Genomic DNA, 14,599 nt, shown 5'->3' with positions numbered 1-14,599 from the left:
TTTTTTTTTTTTTTTTTTGCCAGTTTCAGTTTTTGGAATTATATAAAAATCGAATAATGTGCTATGATCTGACTGATGATGTTAAGATGTGAATTACAATATTAATAATAATTGAAAATGCCAAGTAACTGTGAGGAGACAAGATCCAATCATCGCTCTACTTCCATATCAGAGAGACAGAAACAACATTATCATAATCAGATAGTGGGAGTGGGCATTTATATCTTATAAATATATTTACACTGGGAATGATTTCATTTGGCAGCTTCTCTAAGAATAACATATCTAAATGTAAAGCTGTGAGGGATCCAATCAATTGGTTTGCGTGATTTACTACCAGATTGACATCTCTTTAGACACTTTCTTGAAGACTCCGGTATACTCCGGTTAACCATCTCTGTCAAACCCGCAGGACATAAACCGGAGTCTTTTGCAAACGTCTCCACCAGCTTTGGCAATAGGATTCTCTGCTTTCGTATGCTTAAGTTCATTCTTATGTACTCTTCTTTCGACGTTTCGAGCTCTTGCTGGATTCTTTTCGGTGTATATACACGAACCTGTTTTTGAAACAAATAAGCAGAGACTTCAGTTTTTTTTTTTATAGCATCAGATGATTTTTTTAAGTGTTTCACATATCAAAGGTAAGTACCGCTGGATCGAAGTGGCTGCCTGAAGTAAGTGCAAAATGTAGGAGAGGCTCGGGATGTTTGATTGCGTAAGCTAATCTTTCATCTCCTGCTTTGAATTTCCTCGAAGCAAATAGTAGTCTAAGCCACTAAAAGAGATATGAAAAGAACGAAATGTTTACTTCTTAAGCTTTTGTGCTTTGAAGAGAGTAGTTTCAAAGTTTCATAATTTCTCTGGTGTACCTGTCCAGGATGAGACATTTTGCATCCAAGAATCGTACTTTTTATCGCTTCAGCACTAACTGCGTGTCCACCAACGTTATATGCAGCCTGGAACAAATGCAAAACCACAGATAATTTCAGAATCTAGAAAATGATAGTTCAACTGTGTTTATTCTCCTTCCAAGAGATGTTTGTTACCTTGAGCAGCAGTAGGACTCTCTTCACATTGTTCTGTGGAATCCCATAAGCTAAAAAGGCCTAAAAGAGATTTGAATGTAAATTCGATAAGAAACCAAATATCTAGACGTTGAGAAAATGAGATTGGTTCTTGAAAGAAAGGACTTTACATGCATCACAAGTGCATTGTGCACATTTATCCAGAACGCTAGCTTCTCTTCATGTTTTAACTTCCTTGGATCTACTTCCTCCAATCTACTGATGAGCGATCTGCAAAAGTTTAAACATTTTCAAGATTATGCATCAATAGATCCCAATTCACTTCCAATCAAATTCTAGCCTATATGTAACAACTTAAATGTCTCTAAGCAAATCTCAAAGTGACTCACTTGAAGTCCTGCAGAAGATCTTCAACCTCACTGGCCTTTTTGGCGTCTCTGTAAATGCAAAGCACTTCAACAATGCTGCTGTAAGGTCCACTAAAGTCCTTTTCTCCTTCTACATGGAAAGAGTTATCTAACCGAACATCAAAAGAGGAGCTGTTTCCAAATCCAGGGCTCGATGTATCGTATTGGTCAGAGGGCGAAAATGCACTCGATGATAAAGATGAGTTTGGAGATGAAAGCCCACGATGTAGTACAGAAGGCGGCTCTGCAAGCTTGCAGTATATTTCTGACATACACTTGACCATTCCTTCAGATAACTTGTTGGGTGTCTCTGGAACATGATCCGAGATTCGGGTGCCGAGATGTTCAGCTAGACTGATTAGATTTTCTCCATTCTGCACATACAACGGTTGGGAGTGACAAGAGCGGATGGTTTTACCCCAAGAATCTTCTGGAGAAGCTTTTCTACCCTCAAATGCCGAACGTTGGGAGTGGCTACGACGAAAACTGGGGTCCATATGGTCTCGGTCAGCCGCAGGAATCTTGGTTTCCTGTGATTGATCTTTATCACCAAGCAGAGCATTAGTAGGCTGCTCTGTATTTGAGGGGGTATCATCATCTTCACAAAAGTCTAGACGCCTTCTAGGGGTTGCTGCAGGAGGAGATTTTGGCTTCTTGTTCTCTGAATTTGGTGATACATAAGTGATTTGCTGCTCAAAGGCTTTTCTATACAATGAAAGAAGATACTGTTCCAAATGTATGACCTCCATCTCCAGAACAGCAATGTCTTTGATTAAATCAGTAGCTGGCTGAAGAGAAAAGAAAAACCAAGAACGCATCTTTATAACGTACAAAGCTCATTTCTATAAAAACATAAACAGTTTTGGGAAATGTAAGTAACTACTGACCTTAGGCATGGGAATGTCATTTGTTTCACTCAATATGTAAGAAGAGGCTGTTCGATAACCTAACGCCTTCTCTAAGGCACAACGAACCATAAACTGATCTTGTAATCTAGTCTCCAACTGACTAATCTGTGATTCCAATCATAGGAATAAGGTAACTGAAACTAACTAACTAATTGAACAGAAGGACCAAGTAAGAAAAGAAACGTAAACATTACCTCTTGCTTCAATGAAGTTTCGGTGTTTGAATGATATTGATTATGCTTGGATTCATTTGAACGACCCATGTCCTAAACCAAGTCAGACAAAACCCATAAACGATTCACAGAAGAGGTTTCATAAGAAATAGAAACAGCTTTGGACTCACTTTCCACTTATAAGAGAGATTAGTTTCTCACAAATTTGATACCAGAATAAAGGAAATTCATATAAAAGTAATATAGGGAAAGACAAATAAGAAAGATACAAAGAAGTATAGCGAAACATATGTGTAAAGGCTTTTCACAAAAAAGATGCAAAAGAAAAAAGCAGCTTGGGGGGGGAAAAAAAGATACTTATTAGTCAAAGAAACAGAAAGATAAATCCAAGAAGAGCAAGAATGATGTCTCAGCGTCTTAGGCTGTTCTTTAACAAATACCAATACACTTTATCTCAACTTTAACAAGTAAAAAAAAAAGCAAAAAAGAGATGATCCTACTCACCAGCTTGATTCGTTGAGAGGCTTCATGAGAACTGTTTGAGGTGGTTTTATCTCCCTCACCTCTCTTCTTTTCTGGAAAGCTGGCACTGTGCAAAAAGAGCATTTGCCAAAGAATCAATCTTATAAATCCAAACAAAATTTGAAACGTTAAATGAATCTTCACCCACTACCACTACCACTAGCATTGTCTATAACAACGAACAAGAGAAGATCTGAGTGATTTTGCAACCATATAACTCTTTTTAAATTCCCAGTTTCTGCCTTAACCCAACCCAGCAAAGGATTTCCATTAATAGCAAACAGTGACACATTTAGAGAAATCTACAAAATTACAATAAAAGTAGTTGTTATAATAACGAACAATAGAGAGTAGACAGCTTACCTCTTTGAACGCTTGTGATGTTGGACCATCCTTAAATCCAACATTCTACCACCTCCACCACCTACTCCAAATCCCATGTATGTCTCAGGATTACCACAAAGGAGCTGACTTTTTCTCCTTAGCCAAAAGAGTTACAATAATAAATGCTTCAAGAGATCGTAGCAGAGGTTCGGCTAGAAACCCATAACAAAAAAGCTTCAACTTTAAAGGGAAAAAGTTGGGGACTTTTTGAAGAAAAGGCAAGTGAATCTTCTTCTTCTTCACCTGCGACTGTGAGAGAAAGAGGCCAACGGAAACTATTAACTTTGCGAATCTTCTCTTATCTCTTTTTTAGCAAATAGTAATAAAGAAGGAAGCTTTTTAGTATCAACATTAAAAATGGACAAAAGAAGCGTGGTGGGTTTTCAATTGAATTGAAGAAAAGTTTTTAGCTTTAGCTTCATGTTTCATGGAAACAATGGTAGTGAGAAGAAGAGAGGCGACTCGTGTCAAAAGACTAGTCACCAATGTGTGTGTGTACACGACCCCACGAGTCGTCGTCTAATTCTCAACCAAATCGGCCAAAATAAAGAGAGAGAGAGAGAGCTATCAATTCTACATAGATGGTAAATCAAAAATAGACAACAGTGTTTTTTTTTGCGTTGAAAATAAAAGTTACTGTGGTGCTTATGGATGGTGACCAAACTAGTTATTTATCTTATATTAAAATAAGTTAAATACTCTAAAATAACACTAAAACAATTTTTTTTCCAAACTTAACACATATTCTATAAATTTCTAAAAATAACATTATTTAACACATTAAAATATTTTAAATTAATTTTTAGAATTTTGTTTTTTAGGTTTGGGTTCTCATTTCACATATAGGATATAGTTTTGAGAGGTAGGGTTTAGTATTTTGAATTTGGGATTTAATTTATTCATTGGTGTTATTTTTAGAATTTTAGAGATGTTGTGTTAAATTTGAAAAAAAAACTTATTTTGTGCTATTTTTGAGAATTTCCCTTAAAATAATATGTACCCCATTTCTGTTTCTTGATACAACCTTATTTTAATAGATTAGCTAATATTCAGATTCAATACTTTGATGAGTTAGTTAAAAAAAAATACTTTCATGAGTGTTATTTTAACAACCAAAGATATATAGATGATAATGAGGAATAATAACTAAATAATTTTGATGGGGTTGATAGATTTCTTCATTGTTGGCAAGCAAGTCAGAGTTGTTGACCGTCCCTCTAACTCCTCCTCCACAATTCTTGAATCACATGGCCCATAAGCACGACAATATATTCCTATCTTAATTAATTTATTCATAATCTCTTTTACCAAATTTCTGTTGAATCACAAATTATTTTCTACTAAATTTGGTTGAGTAGATTTTTTAAAAAAATTACCACGCAGCAGCCATAACAGAGGAGGTGATGGTAGGTACGTACACTACACTGAGAATATATTCAACGAACACATAATACTAGTATGCAATAATAAACCCGTGAACCCATATTCTCGTTTCTGAAAAGCCAAACAAAAGTCACCGCTATAACATTAAATAAAATCCACCCGAAACCAAGGACATCGTCGAATGATTCCAACACAGTATCAAAAAGGATTTGTAAAATGGGGCAGCATAGCTAGGCAAAAGAAAGAAGAAAATAAAGTGTGATAAAATTCCAAATGTAATTCGCTTAAGGGCATCATTAATGGGAGAACTTTTTTTGTGTTTTTAGATTAAATATATAGTGAAAATAATGTTAGATCAGTTGTTAAGATCATAGGTAAAAAAAATGGGAGAACTAATTATGGTGTTCTTAGAATAAAGATATAGTGAAATAATATTCATAAACATTTTACAAATTATAAAAACTTATAAAATAACATTTAAATTGCTTACTTATATAAAAGCAATTGTATACTTATAAATTAATATAATATTCTTAAACATATTACAATTATAAAAACTTATAAATTAACATTTAAATTGCATACTTATATAAAAGAAATATTTTCTTTTTTTCCAAAAAATCTCGTCCAATCACATGAAGCCACGTCAAATAAGAACTGGGCTTAAATCAGTTCTACATTAAGAACTAAAAAAAGTGTTCTAAGCCACTATTTATTATTTTTATAATTTTTTTGGGCTTAGAACACCTTTGGTGTTCTCCCATTAATGATGGCCTAACAGATAAACAAGATGGAAGAGGACAGAATAGTAAAAAAAAAAAAACTGACCTTAAAAGAAATGAAAGTTAAAAAAGAGAACATCAAATTTTTGGAAAGATGATTTAAGCTTTTGGGTTCTTGTGACTTGTCTATGTCTTCTCTCTCTTATGTTTTTTTGGAGAGAGAGAGATATGAGAAAAATTGACAAATGCGATGTCCGGAGAATTTGTTTGTGTGTGAGAAGTGGACTTCCGTTTGTCAAAGAATCCACACAAGAAAAATTAAAGTGTCATTATAAAATTTAAAATGTGAAAGCATGAAAAGTTTTTTTTCTTTTTTCTTAGTGTGTTCCTCCGAAGATCAATGCAGAAAAAAAGGTTGTGGGACAATCCAGGTCTTCTCTCTATATTGTCGTCATGTTTCCAACTAGTCGTTATAGGAAGAAAACACACACACACACACAACGTGACGAATCCGATCCGATTGTAGTTTTGAAATCTATTATTTTTATTAGTATATTGGGTTGCATGTATATGAATATTTGTGATTGTTATGTTTGGTGAGTTTAAGAGACAGTGGGAGTGTTGTATGGTAAAAAAACAAATTAGAGTATTATTGGTAATGGTAAACTAACATATACCTTCTTTTTAGAGCTTATCACTATCGCCTCGATTTCTGAATAACGTCGGACATATATTCACATTATCCGAGATATTTTGTCTTAGCTATATTCAAGAAACCTCTCTTCTTTTAAAACTTAAATCGGATTGATATATATAGTTACATTTGTGGACTAATCCGAAACAAAATGAGATTGGTGCTTGGGCCTTTGTTGCTAGGCTTTTTGGGTCTTTTTTTATGATCCATTGTCAGAAATCCAATGACAACTAACTGGTTATTTTAGACAAAACTCTTTCTATTGTGTTTGGTAATCGCTTACTGGTTAAGATAAGTCAGTTTGAGTTGAAAATTTTGTAGACTCGTGTTTGGTGAGGTATGCCAGGCCTTCGCAGTAGTGCAAGACGAAGGCGACACGCGAGAGTCCAGTCAGCAAGCTGACGTGGCAGACTCTCCCCCATAAAAAATAGAGTTAATATCGTGTGAGCCCAATGGCCCACATATCAGATATTAAACTGATAAGAACAGATACTACACTTGATCTTAGCCAAAAGGCCGAGAAAGGTATGATTTGAACGATTGCTCCCGTACTGCTTTTATATCCCTCATGTGAGAGCGAGCGAATCCAGAGTTACCGATGTGGGACTGTGGAAAACAAACTCCAATGAGATAATCCAGTTTTCAAAATTCGGGCCCAATTTCAATATTAAGCCCAGTTACTGAACCCAAAATACTCAAATACTTGTGTTGTACACTTGTACTCAACACTAAACCGCTAAACGGAACGTACGATCATGGACGATTATAACTGTGATCAGAAAAATAAAATATAAAGGGATATATACATGTGTACATGTTTGAGAATCAAGTGCTCGAGAAATATGAAATACGATCTGAGTTTTATTTTTATCTTTGTATGCAATATTTTTTCATTACGATCGGGTGATTTGATTCGGCAACACCCAATATTTCAGAGATCAGTTATGTGAATCTTTACTTTAATGGTCAAACCTTTTTGTAATATTAGTTTTCTTACGACAATATACGCTCAAAGGTTCGAACAAAATTTGTTGAAAGTGTTTATTGACTCGTTTAAGGTTTATGTGGTGGAGATATGATTTGGGGGCTCAAGTCCTAGTATCTTAATTAGAATCGTATTTATAGTGAGACTCTTATATTACTCATTCGTTGAGTTTTTTTTGGTACTGTAGATTAGTCTTCGGAAGTTCGATCTCTAGTTTTGTTATGTAACACTTTGAAAGGAAAAAAAAATCACGTATAATTTATGGTCTCATTTACCTTACTTTGAATTGTTTCTGGCTTGTTGCACATAATATCGTTGTTCTTTTTTTTTTTGTTAAAAATAATATCGTTTTGTTAGTTTCATGATTTCATCCATAGTTTCCTAACAAAAACTCAATAACCTAGTTGAAAAAAAAAAAAAAAAAAAAAAAAAAAAAAAAAAAAAAAAAAAAAAAAAAAAAAAAAAAAAAAAAAACTCAACAACCTAAGCATCACTGTCGGTACGATTTATCTACTCATTGATCGCGACGGACCAACTTAACCAGTACACTACACGTCTCTTTCTGTCCTTTTTACTTGAATTTTTATAATCTTAATATAAAAAACTGATTAGAATATTAATCTCTGTTTATTCGTAATATTCAATAGCAATGTGTGTATGTTATATAGATTAAACACGAGTCAACTCTCTGATATTTAAAATACATTTTTTTTTAAATAAAATGTTAAATTTGATTCAAAGAAAAAATAACGTTTGTACAACTAGTGCAACATGTGGGTTAACAGAGAAAACCAAATAAATTGCGGACTACAGGCTTAGATTGTATGGAATTAATATCGAGATGCTAGCCAAAACTGTAGAGCAGCATTGTAACGTCGATCACCACTCTTGGCTTTTGAGAGAGTCTGGTCCCTCACTTGTCTGTCAATAGATTTGATCAACTGCTCCGCAGTGGTGATAGGTTCTCCATGACATCTTCTGTTTCGCTCACGCCATAGAGCATATACTGTGGCTTGGAAGATATAGCGGACAACAAAATTCTCCACTCGATCTCTCCACTCGATATTTAAAATACATTTTAATAATATAAATTAAAGACTCATATTTTTAAAGAACGTTTCTGAGAATTCGACTGTGCCGGCTCACACAATTAACTAAAATTATGATAGACAAATATTCATAGCTTTCTCGTTGGACTCATAAACACATTTTACTGGTTTTTCACGCCAACGAAAACAGAACAGCTACGTCCCTTCTGTCAATTCTCAAAAGTCTATGCAATCAAAAAAGAGAAAATAAACATTTGATCGAATGCAAAATATGAACGTGAGATTTGTATTCTTATACTTATACAAGGAGTTCGAAATTATTCCAAAGAAGACATAGTAAAGATAGAGATTGAAATTGCGATTAGAAGAAAAAGGAAATGATCGTACACATAAATATACGAATCTCAGACATGGAAGCAAGAGAACAAGAGCTTGAGACAAGACTTGAGCGAGTTTCCAAGTGACTCACTCGTCTTCTTCATCTTCATGTTCATCGCCTTCTTGTTCTTGAACCACTTCCTCTGTTTTTTGGCCGACAAGAATTGTGCGTCCTCGTAGCTTTTGAACGTGTAGCTTCTGAGATACTTCTGTCTGTTGGATCTGTAAACATCGGGACTTATGAATCTAACGTAATCTCCTGGAGATTGAAAAGGTACGTCGTCGTTTGTACTCTTCTCGACTCTGTTTGCGTTTTGAGTATCTTTGATCATCATTTTTTTTGTTTGTCGATGATCCTCAAGTACGTCTGACTGAGGCTTTATATGTCGTGGCCTGCTGAAAAAGTAAACTGTCCTTTTGAAGATTGAATTAGTCACTGTGTTGATACGACTTTGTATGTATTAGTTGTTGGTACAGCAAGCGCAGGATATTTGTTTTAATTTTATTGTTTTTTTTTTTAAAACAAATTTGGAAATGTTTGATACACGTGGTGGTGTAAATGTGGTTTTAAATTTTTATTACTTTTAATCAAGAGAGAGCCATACGTCAAGGTTGTCGGTTCACATTTGATAATGGGTTATGGGCCTAGGCCCATTTTGTTTATACCCACTGAGAAACGTGTTTACTCCCACGTGGCAGAATCAGCTGGCCCACAAGTGTGTTTTGTTTTTTTGTGTGTGTCTTCTTTCTTCTCCATGTGCCTACGCGGTTTGGTTAGTCTTTTTTTCTTCTCAATCTTTCTACAATTGGTCACTCCCAGAGTCCAGTTGTGGGAAATTCTGGACAAGTCTCGCAACTGAATAAAAAAAGGAAAGAGTTTTGTGCAGCAACGAAACCCAAAAAAGCCATGGCCTTCGAACCTTTTGAGTTATCAGCGTATTCATTCACACCACGGATTTGGGTTAGTATTAATTTCACTTGATCCTTTCTGTATATCTCTCCGCGTCGTTTGTTATGAAAGTCGAGAACTTCTCATAATTCCAACTGCAAAGCTTCAAATTTTGAATTTTCATAGCGAATTTATTTACCACAGGTCGGCCTCAAATTTGGGGAATTCTAAATTTGATGCTCCTGTTTGGTGCTGTAAAATTTCTAAGGTTTAGATGAAGTTTACACGACATATGTTTAGTGTATTTTTGTTGTTATCTTGATACTTTGCGTTATATATTTCTTTGTTTATGATATAAAGGGTTGGGAAGATCGGTGAAGAAGTTGGTTTCAGAGGATGTGGTGGTGTCTGTCCTGCTTTAAACCTTCCACTAAACATGATCCCTCTGAGGTAGTTTAGTTTATTTGGCTATCTTTCTTGGTTCCTTCCTTTGATATGCAGATTGCTTAACTAGCTGAACTTGCAGGATCGTTTTGAAGCAGAAACAACTATTGTTACTGATATTTCATTGTATGAAGATGTCATCTTACGTGAGAGAAAATCAGAAGCTGATCAAATTGAATGGGCCATTCAAGATGGCTATAACCCGCAAGAAACTTCTGGTCAGCGAGAGCAGGATGATCAGATAGCGCGTGGTTTGCAGTACAAGGAAGAAACCGAGCTTGATAAATCTTTGGTTGACGAAGAAGATCAGCTGCTTTCTAAGATTGTTGAGGAGAGTTTGAAGGAGAAAGGCAAAAGAAAGCAATTTGAAGATGGTCTTGTGGAGAATGATGAACAACATGCTCTACTTCTTCAGCGGAGTCTATACATGGTGGAGCCTCCTCCTCGACCTCGACTCGAAGAAAATAAAAACATTACCCCAATACCTCCGCTGAACGAAGATACGCAGGAGAGTTGCAAGGTTAAGGGCCAAATAGATCTTAACGTTAACCGTCCTCATAGGTAAGCATTTGCATTTGCATTTGCCTGTTGATTTGGCGGTTTCTGCTTTATAACAAGTCAGAAATGTCCTGACATGGTTAAGATTATTTCACTTGTAGCATATGTGATGGTTGCAATTCTGCGATTGAATATGGAAAAAGATCTGTTAATGCCTTGGGTGTTAATTGGCATCCTGAATGTTTTTGTTGTCTTTATTGCGACAATCCAGTCCCTATGCACGAGGTTTGAAACCATATAGTACTAATTTAGTTGCTCATTACAATTTCTGATGCAACATCTAATTCCTGACTACTTCTTTTTAGTTTTCAAACACAAAAGGGAGGTGTCATATAACCTGCTACAAGGAGCGTCGTCACCCAAACTGCTATGTCTGCAAAAAGAAGGTAACTTATCATTGGGGTTTATGAGTTGAAAGTTTAAAAAATTAGTATCTTATAACAGCAGTATACGACTATCTGTTGTACTTTTCCTGGCGATGATGGATGTTAATGTAACTGTATTCAGATTCCTTCAACCGTGGAAGGTATAAAGTATAATGAACATTCGTTCTGGAAGGAAAAATACTGCCCTTCTCATGAAGTTGATGGAACTCCCAAGTGTTGCAGTTGTGAGAGATTAGAGGTGGGCTTAGTTGAACTTAACAAAATGAAGTTTGGCTAATGAGATTGAGATAAAGAATCAACCGCCATTTCGGAAGAAGAAAGATAACAGTAAAGCTTTCTCATGGTTTTTTTTCCTTTCTTTGGCAGCCCTGGGGGACGAAGTATGTAATGCTTGCTGACAATCGTTGGCTGCGTAAAATGTTTGGAATGCGCTGTTATGGATACTTATGAATGCCAACCTTTGCACTTTGAAATCCGTGAATTCTTCGAAAGCTTAAATATGAAGGTTGAGAAAGAGTTTCCTCTTCTTTTGGTGGAGAAAGAAGCGCTAAATAAAGCGGAGGCGCAAGAAAAGATTGTGAGTACATCTCCTAAACTGAAACTTCATTATCTCTCTCTATCTCTCTTTCGCTCATATGTTTTGTGAGTTTCAAAACAAGCAGGACAATCAGCATGGGGTTGTAACCAGAGGTATTTGTCTGTCTGAAGAGCAGACCGTTGATAGTGTAAGAGCTTAGATTGGGTAACACTTACTTCAGACTAAAACTAGATTAAGTTCATGACTTTAACTTTGCTCTGCTCCACATATGCAGGTCTTAAAAAGGCCAATCATGGGGCCGAGCAACGAGCTAGTAGGCATGGTTACAGAACCTCAAAGGGTTATTGGTGGATGTGAGGTCACTGCAATTCTTATCCTTTATGGACTTCCTAGGTACTATGATCTCTTTCTTAAGGCTCATCTCATACTTCTAAGTACTCTAGCACGTACAGACTAAATCATATTTCTCTTCATACACAGGTTACTAACTGGATATATCTTGGCTCATGAGATGATGCATGCTTGGCTAAGACTCAACGGTACTTAGTGGTCAAGAATCTACTTTTTATTCGTCAAGAGACATTGAGAAACCTCTCAAATTTAAGTATTTTTATTTTGTTTTTGGGAAATGATCACAGGTTATAGGAATCCTAAGTTAGAGTTAGAAGAAGGAATATGCCAAGTGCTAGGCCATATGTGGTTGGAGTCACAGACATACTCCACCGCTTCTGCAGCTTCTTCGTCTTCGTCCCACACGCCAGCTGCTAGTGCATCAAAGAAAGGTGCTCAATCTGATTACGAGAAGAAACTGGTGGAGTTTTGCAAGGATCAGATAGAAACAGACGATTCACCGGTATATGGTCTTGGATTCAAGAAAGTTAACCAGATGGTCTCAGACTCGAGCCTCCATAAAATCCTGAAAAGTATTCCACAGTGGACGAAACCAGACTCAAATCTTTGAAGCAGCCATTTAGGAAACACATGTAAACAGACCCTTTTATATACCTGCATATATATACAAAAGCACAACTACAAGTCTACAAGACACATCAAAGTACACACTTACATCTTCTTTTCTAGTCTTTTATTTTGGGGTCAAAAGTACACTTATATGTCTTTCTTTTTCTTTTAGTTGTGTCTATTTAAAGACTTAAGCAGAAAACCAGATATCTGGCAAAGAAACAGAAAAAACAGATATGACTACCCAATACCCAATGATGACATTCTATATTCAGGACGTTATTATAGTATGCCAAAATCATAGTCCAATTATGCCAACACTAGACATTGCTTCTTTTTTTTTTTTTTTTCTCTCTATTTAAAACAATATCGGAAAAATATGATTCACAAAAAATTCACATTCTCGTTATCTTAATTTTTCATTAGTCCTATAGCCATTTTTCACCAAGATTAACCCTTTTTCATAAAATTAAATCTTCTATGTAGCATAATTATTTAATTTATTTTTTAAAACTAGGGATACAACCGAACTCATCCGCATAACGTATCCGACGGTCGATTGGCACAAAGGTGTCTGGTTTAAGAACTCCACGCCAAAGTACTCCTTTATAGTCTGGTTAGCCATTCGTGATCGACTCTCCACTGGTGATCGTGTTCGACGCTGGAACACTGTCGTTAACACTGCCTGTGTCTTCTGTGGCTCCGATGAATCCCGGAATCATTTGTTTTTCACGTGTCCCTATACCGGATCGGTTTGGTCAGCTCTTGTGGCCGCATTTCTTGGTGCCGACTTCACTTCTCAGTGGACCTCTATCCTCACTCTGCTTCATACCAATCGCCTCAGCACATCCCGCCGATTCACTTTCAGGTATTGTTTTCAATCGACTGTTTATCACATATGGCAAGAACGTAATAAACGATGCCACGGTGAAACCCCTATTCCGTCTGCTCAGCTGGTCAGACGCATTGACAAGTCCGTTCGCAACCGTTTCATATCCATCCGCACCCGAGGAGATTTCTCCTCTGGTTTGCCACAAGACCCTAGTCGGCTTTTGACACTCAAGACATTCTGTAATTAAATTTTTTTTTTCTCTTTTCAACTTTTAGCTCAGCATTATTCAAGAACCAGTTCACAGCCATTGTAAAAACAGTCTTTTTTGGTTTGAATTAATTTTACATTCAATTCAAACAAAAAAAAGCTTATTGATGGTTAAACTTAAAACGGTGGCGTTTCAGTAAGGAGGGAAAAAAAAGTCGTCTCGAAAAATTTATCGAATTACTTAAATACCACTGAACAATGTGCGCACGGCACGTATTGCAAAAACAGCTGGTCGTTTAGATTGGGACCACAAAAGCCAAAAGGTAGGTGTGTGTTTTCTTCTTCTCTTTCTTCTTCACGCCTACTACTTCTTTCTTTTTTTTTTTTTGGTCTCAAGCAACGACCAATTCAACAACAAACACACATACACACACACAGTAGCTCGCTCTCTCAATATGGTCTGTGGAAACTTCTGGAAACTCTCTCGGAAGATGTCGCGAACTTTCCGCACGGGGAAAAGAAACGGAAACCGCTTTGGGCTGCAACGAAACCCAAAAGCCATGGCCTCTGCTGATTCGTCTCACCACAGACGGGTTTTGGGTAAAGTATTGACTTTTTTTTTTTGATTTTTTTTTTTTTTTTACTAATAGTAATAATTACTTCAAAAACCGATTTGCAATTTGGTCGAATCGTTAGTTAATAAAATCGACGGCTTGAAAAAAGAATATCCCTTTGGTAAAAGCTTCGTCCAATCATTAAATGTATCATTCAGAGAACCGTGTCTGCATCAAAACCAAAATTGGGAATTTTTAGAAAAAACCAAAAAAAACCCCTCCATGTAAAAAACTCTACTTTTATCATTATCCTTATATATATAGTCTCTGCATTTCACTTTCAGCTCAAGTGCCGTCGTGCTCTTGGGAACTCTTGTTCTTTCGGATATCTATCTCCTCTCAGGTTAGATCACGTTCCGTTTTTAGTTGTTGTTTCGGATAGCTAAGCTGTGTTATCAGGTTGTTGTTGTTGTTGTATCTTTCTTGTTCTGTGTATCTACTAATGTCGATGTCCTAATTCGCCGAGATGATCGCTAATATGTTTCCTAGTTATGCTCTCAAAACTTTCTTAACCCTAGTTTTTTTTTTTTTTTTTTTTTTT

General features: G+C 36.1%; 2 protein-coding genes and 1 pseudogene across 7 annotated transcripts in view; 2 read left to right on the top strand and 1 right to left on the bottom strand.

Annotated features, from left to right (window-relative positions):
- Positions 1 to 3,955, bottom strand: LOC104727378. Its single transcript, XM_010446469.2, has 10 exons — positions 3,399 to 3,955; positions 3,018 to 3,102; positions 2,535 to 2,606; positions 2,320 to 2,445; positions 1,415 to 2,220; positions 1,196 to 1,295; positions 1,047 to 1,106; positions 870 to 956; positions 650 to 775; positions 1 to 557 (listed from the first exon to the last, which is right to left on the bottom strand). The coding sequence occupies exons 1-10, from the start codon at positions 3,473 to 3,475 to the stop codon at positions 255 to 257; spliced, it is 1,842 nt and encodes a 613-aa protein (XP_010444771.1). The 5' UTR covers positions 3,476 to 3,955; the 3' UTR covers positions 1 to 254.
- On the top strand, positions 9,409 to 12,640 carry LOC104727377 (annotated as a pseudogene).
- LOC104727375 (protein DA1-related 6-like) overlaps positions 13,826 to 14,599 on the top strand; it is a 4,243-nt gene continuing 3,469 nt past the window's right edge. The window contains exons 1-2 of one of the 6 annotated variants that reach the window (XM_010446465.2): positions 13,826 to 14,044; positions 14,343 to 14,401. The gene's annotated coding sequence lies outside the window, so the exon portion shown is untranslated. Of the gene's footprint in view, positions 14,045 to 14,139; positions 14,402 to 14,599 lie in introns of those variants that run through there. The other 5 variants (XM_010446466.2, XM_019231525.1, XM_019231523.1 and 2 more) reach the window with 5 other exon arrangements.

The sequence above is a fragment of the Camelina sativa genome, chromosome 11, assembly GCF_000633955.1.
Source record: "Camelina sativa cultivar DH55 chromosome 11, Cs, whole genome shotgun sequence".
NCBI lineage: Eukaryota > Viridiplantae > Streptophyta > Magnoliopsida > Brassicales > Brassicaceae > Camelina > Camelina sativa.
The sequence above is the reverse complement of the archived record's forward strand: the minus strand, read 5'-3'. Positions and strand labels throughout refer to the sequence as shown.

Bases quoted from the DNA above. Each gene is read 5' to 3' on its own strand.
- LOC104727378 (XM_010446469.2), bottom strand. From the start codon at position 3,475: ATGGGATTTGGAGTAGGTGGTGGAGGTGGTAGAATGTTGGATTTAAGG. The intron at 2,607-3,017 runs GTGAGTAGGATC...GACTTGGTTTAG, and splicing joins CCTCTCAACGAATCAAGCTG to GACATGGGTCGTTCAAATGA. The intron at 2,221-2,319 runs GTCAGTAGTTAC...TTTTCTCTTCAG, and splicing joins ATGACATTCCCATGCCTAAG to CCAGCTACTGATTTAATCAA.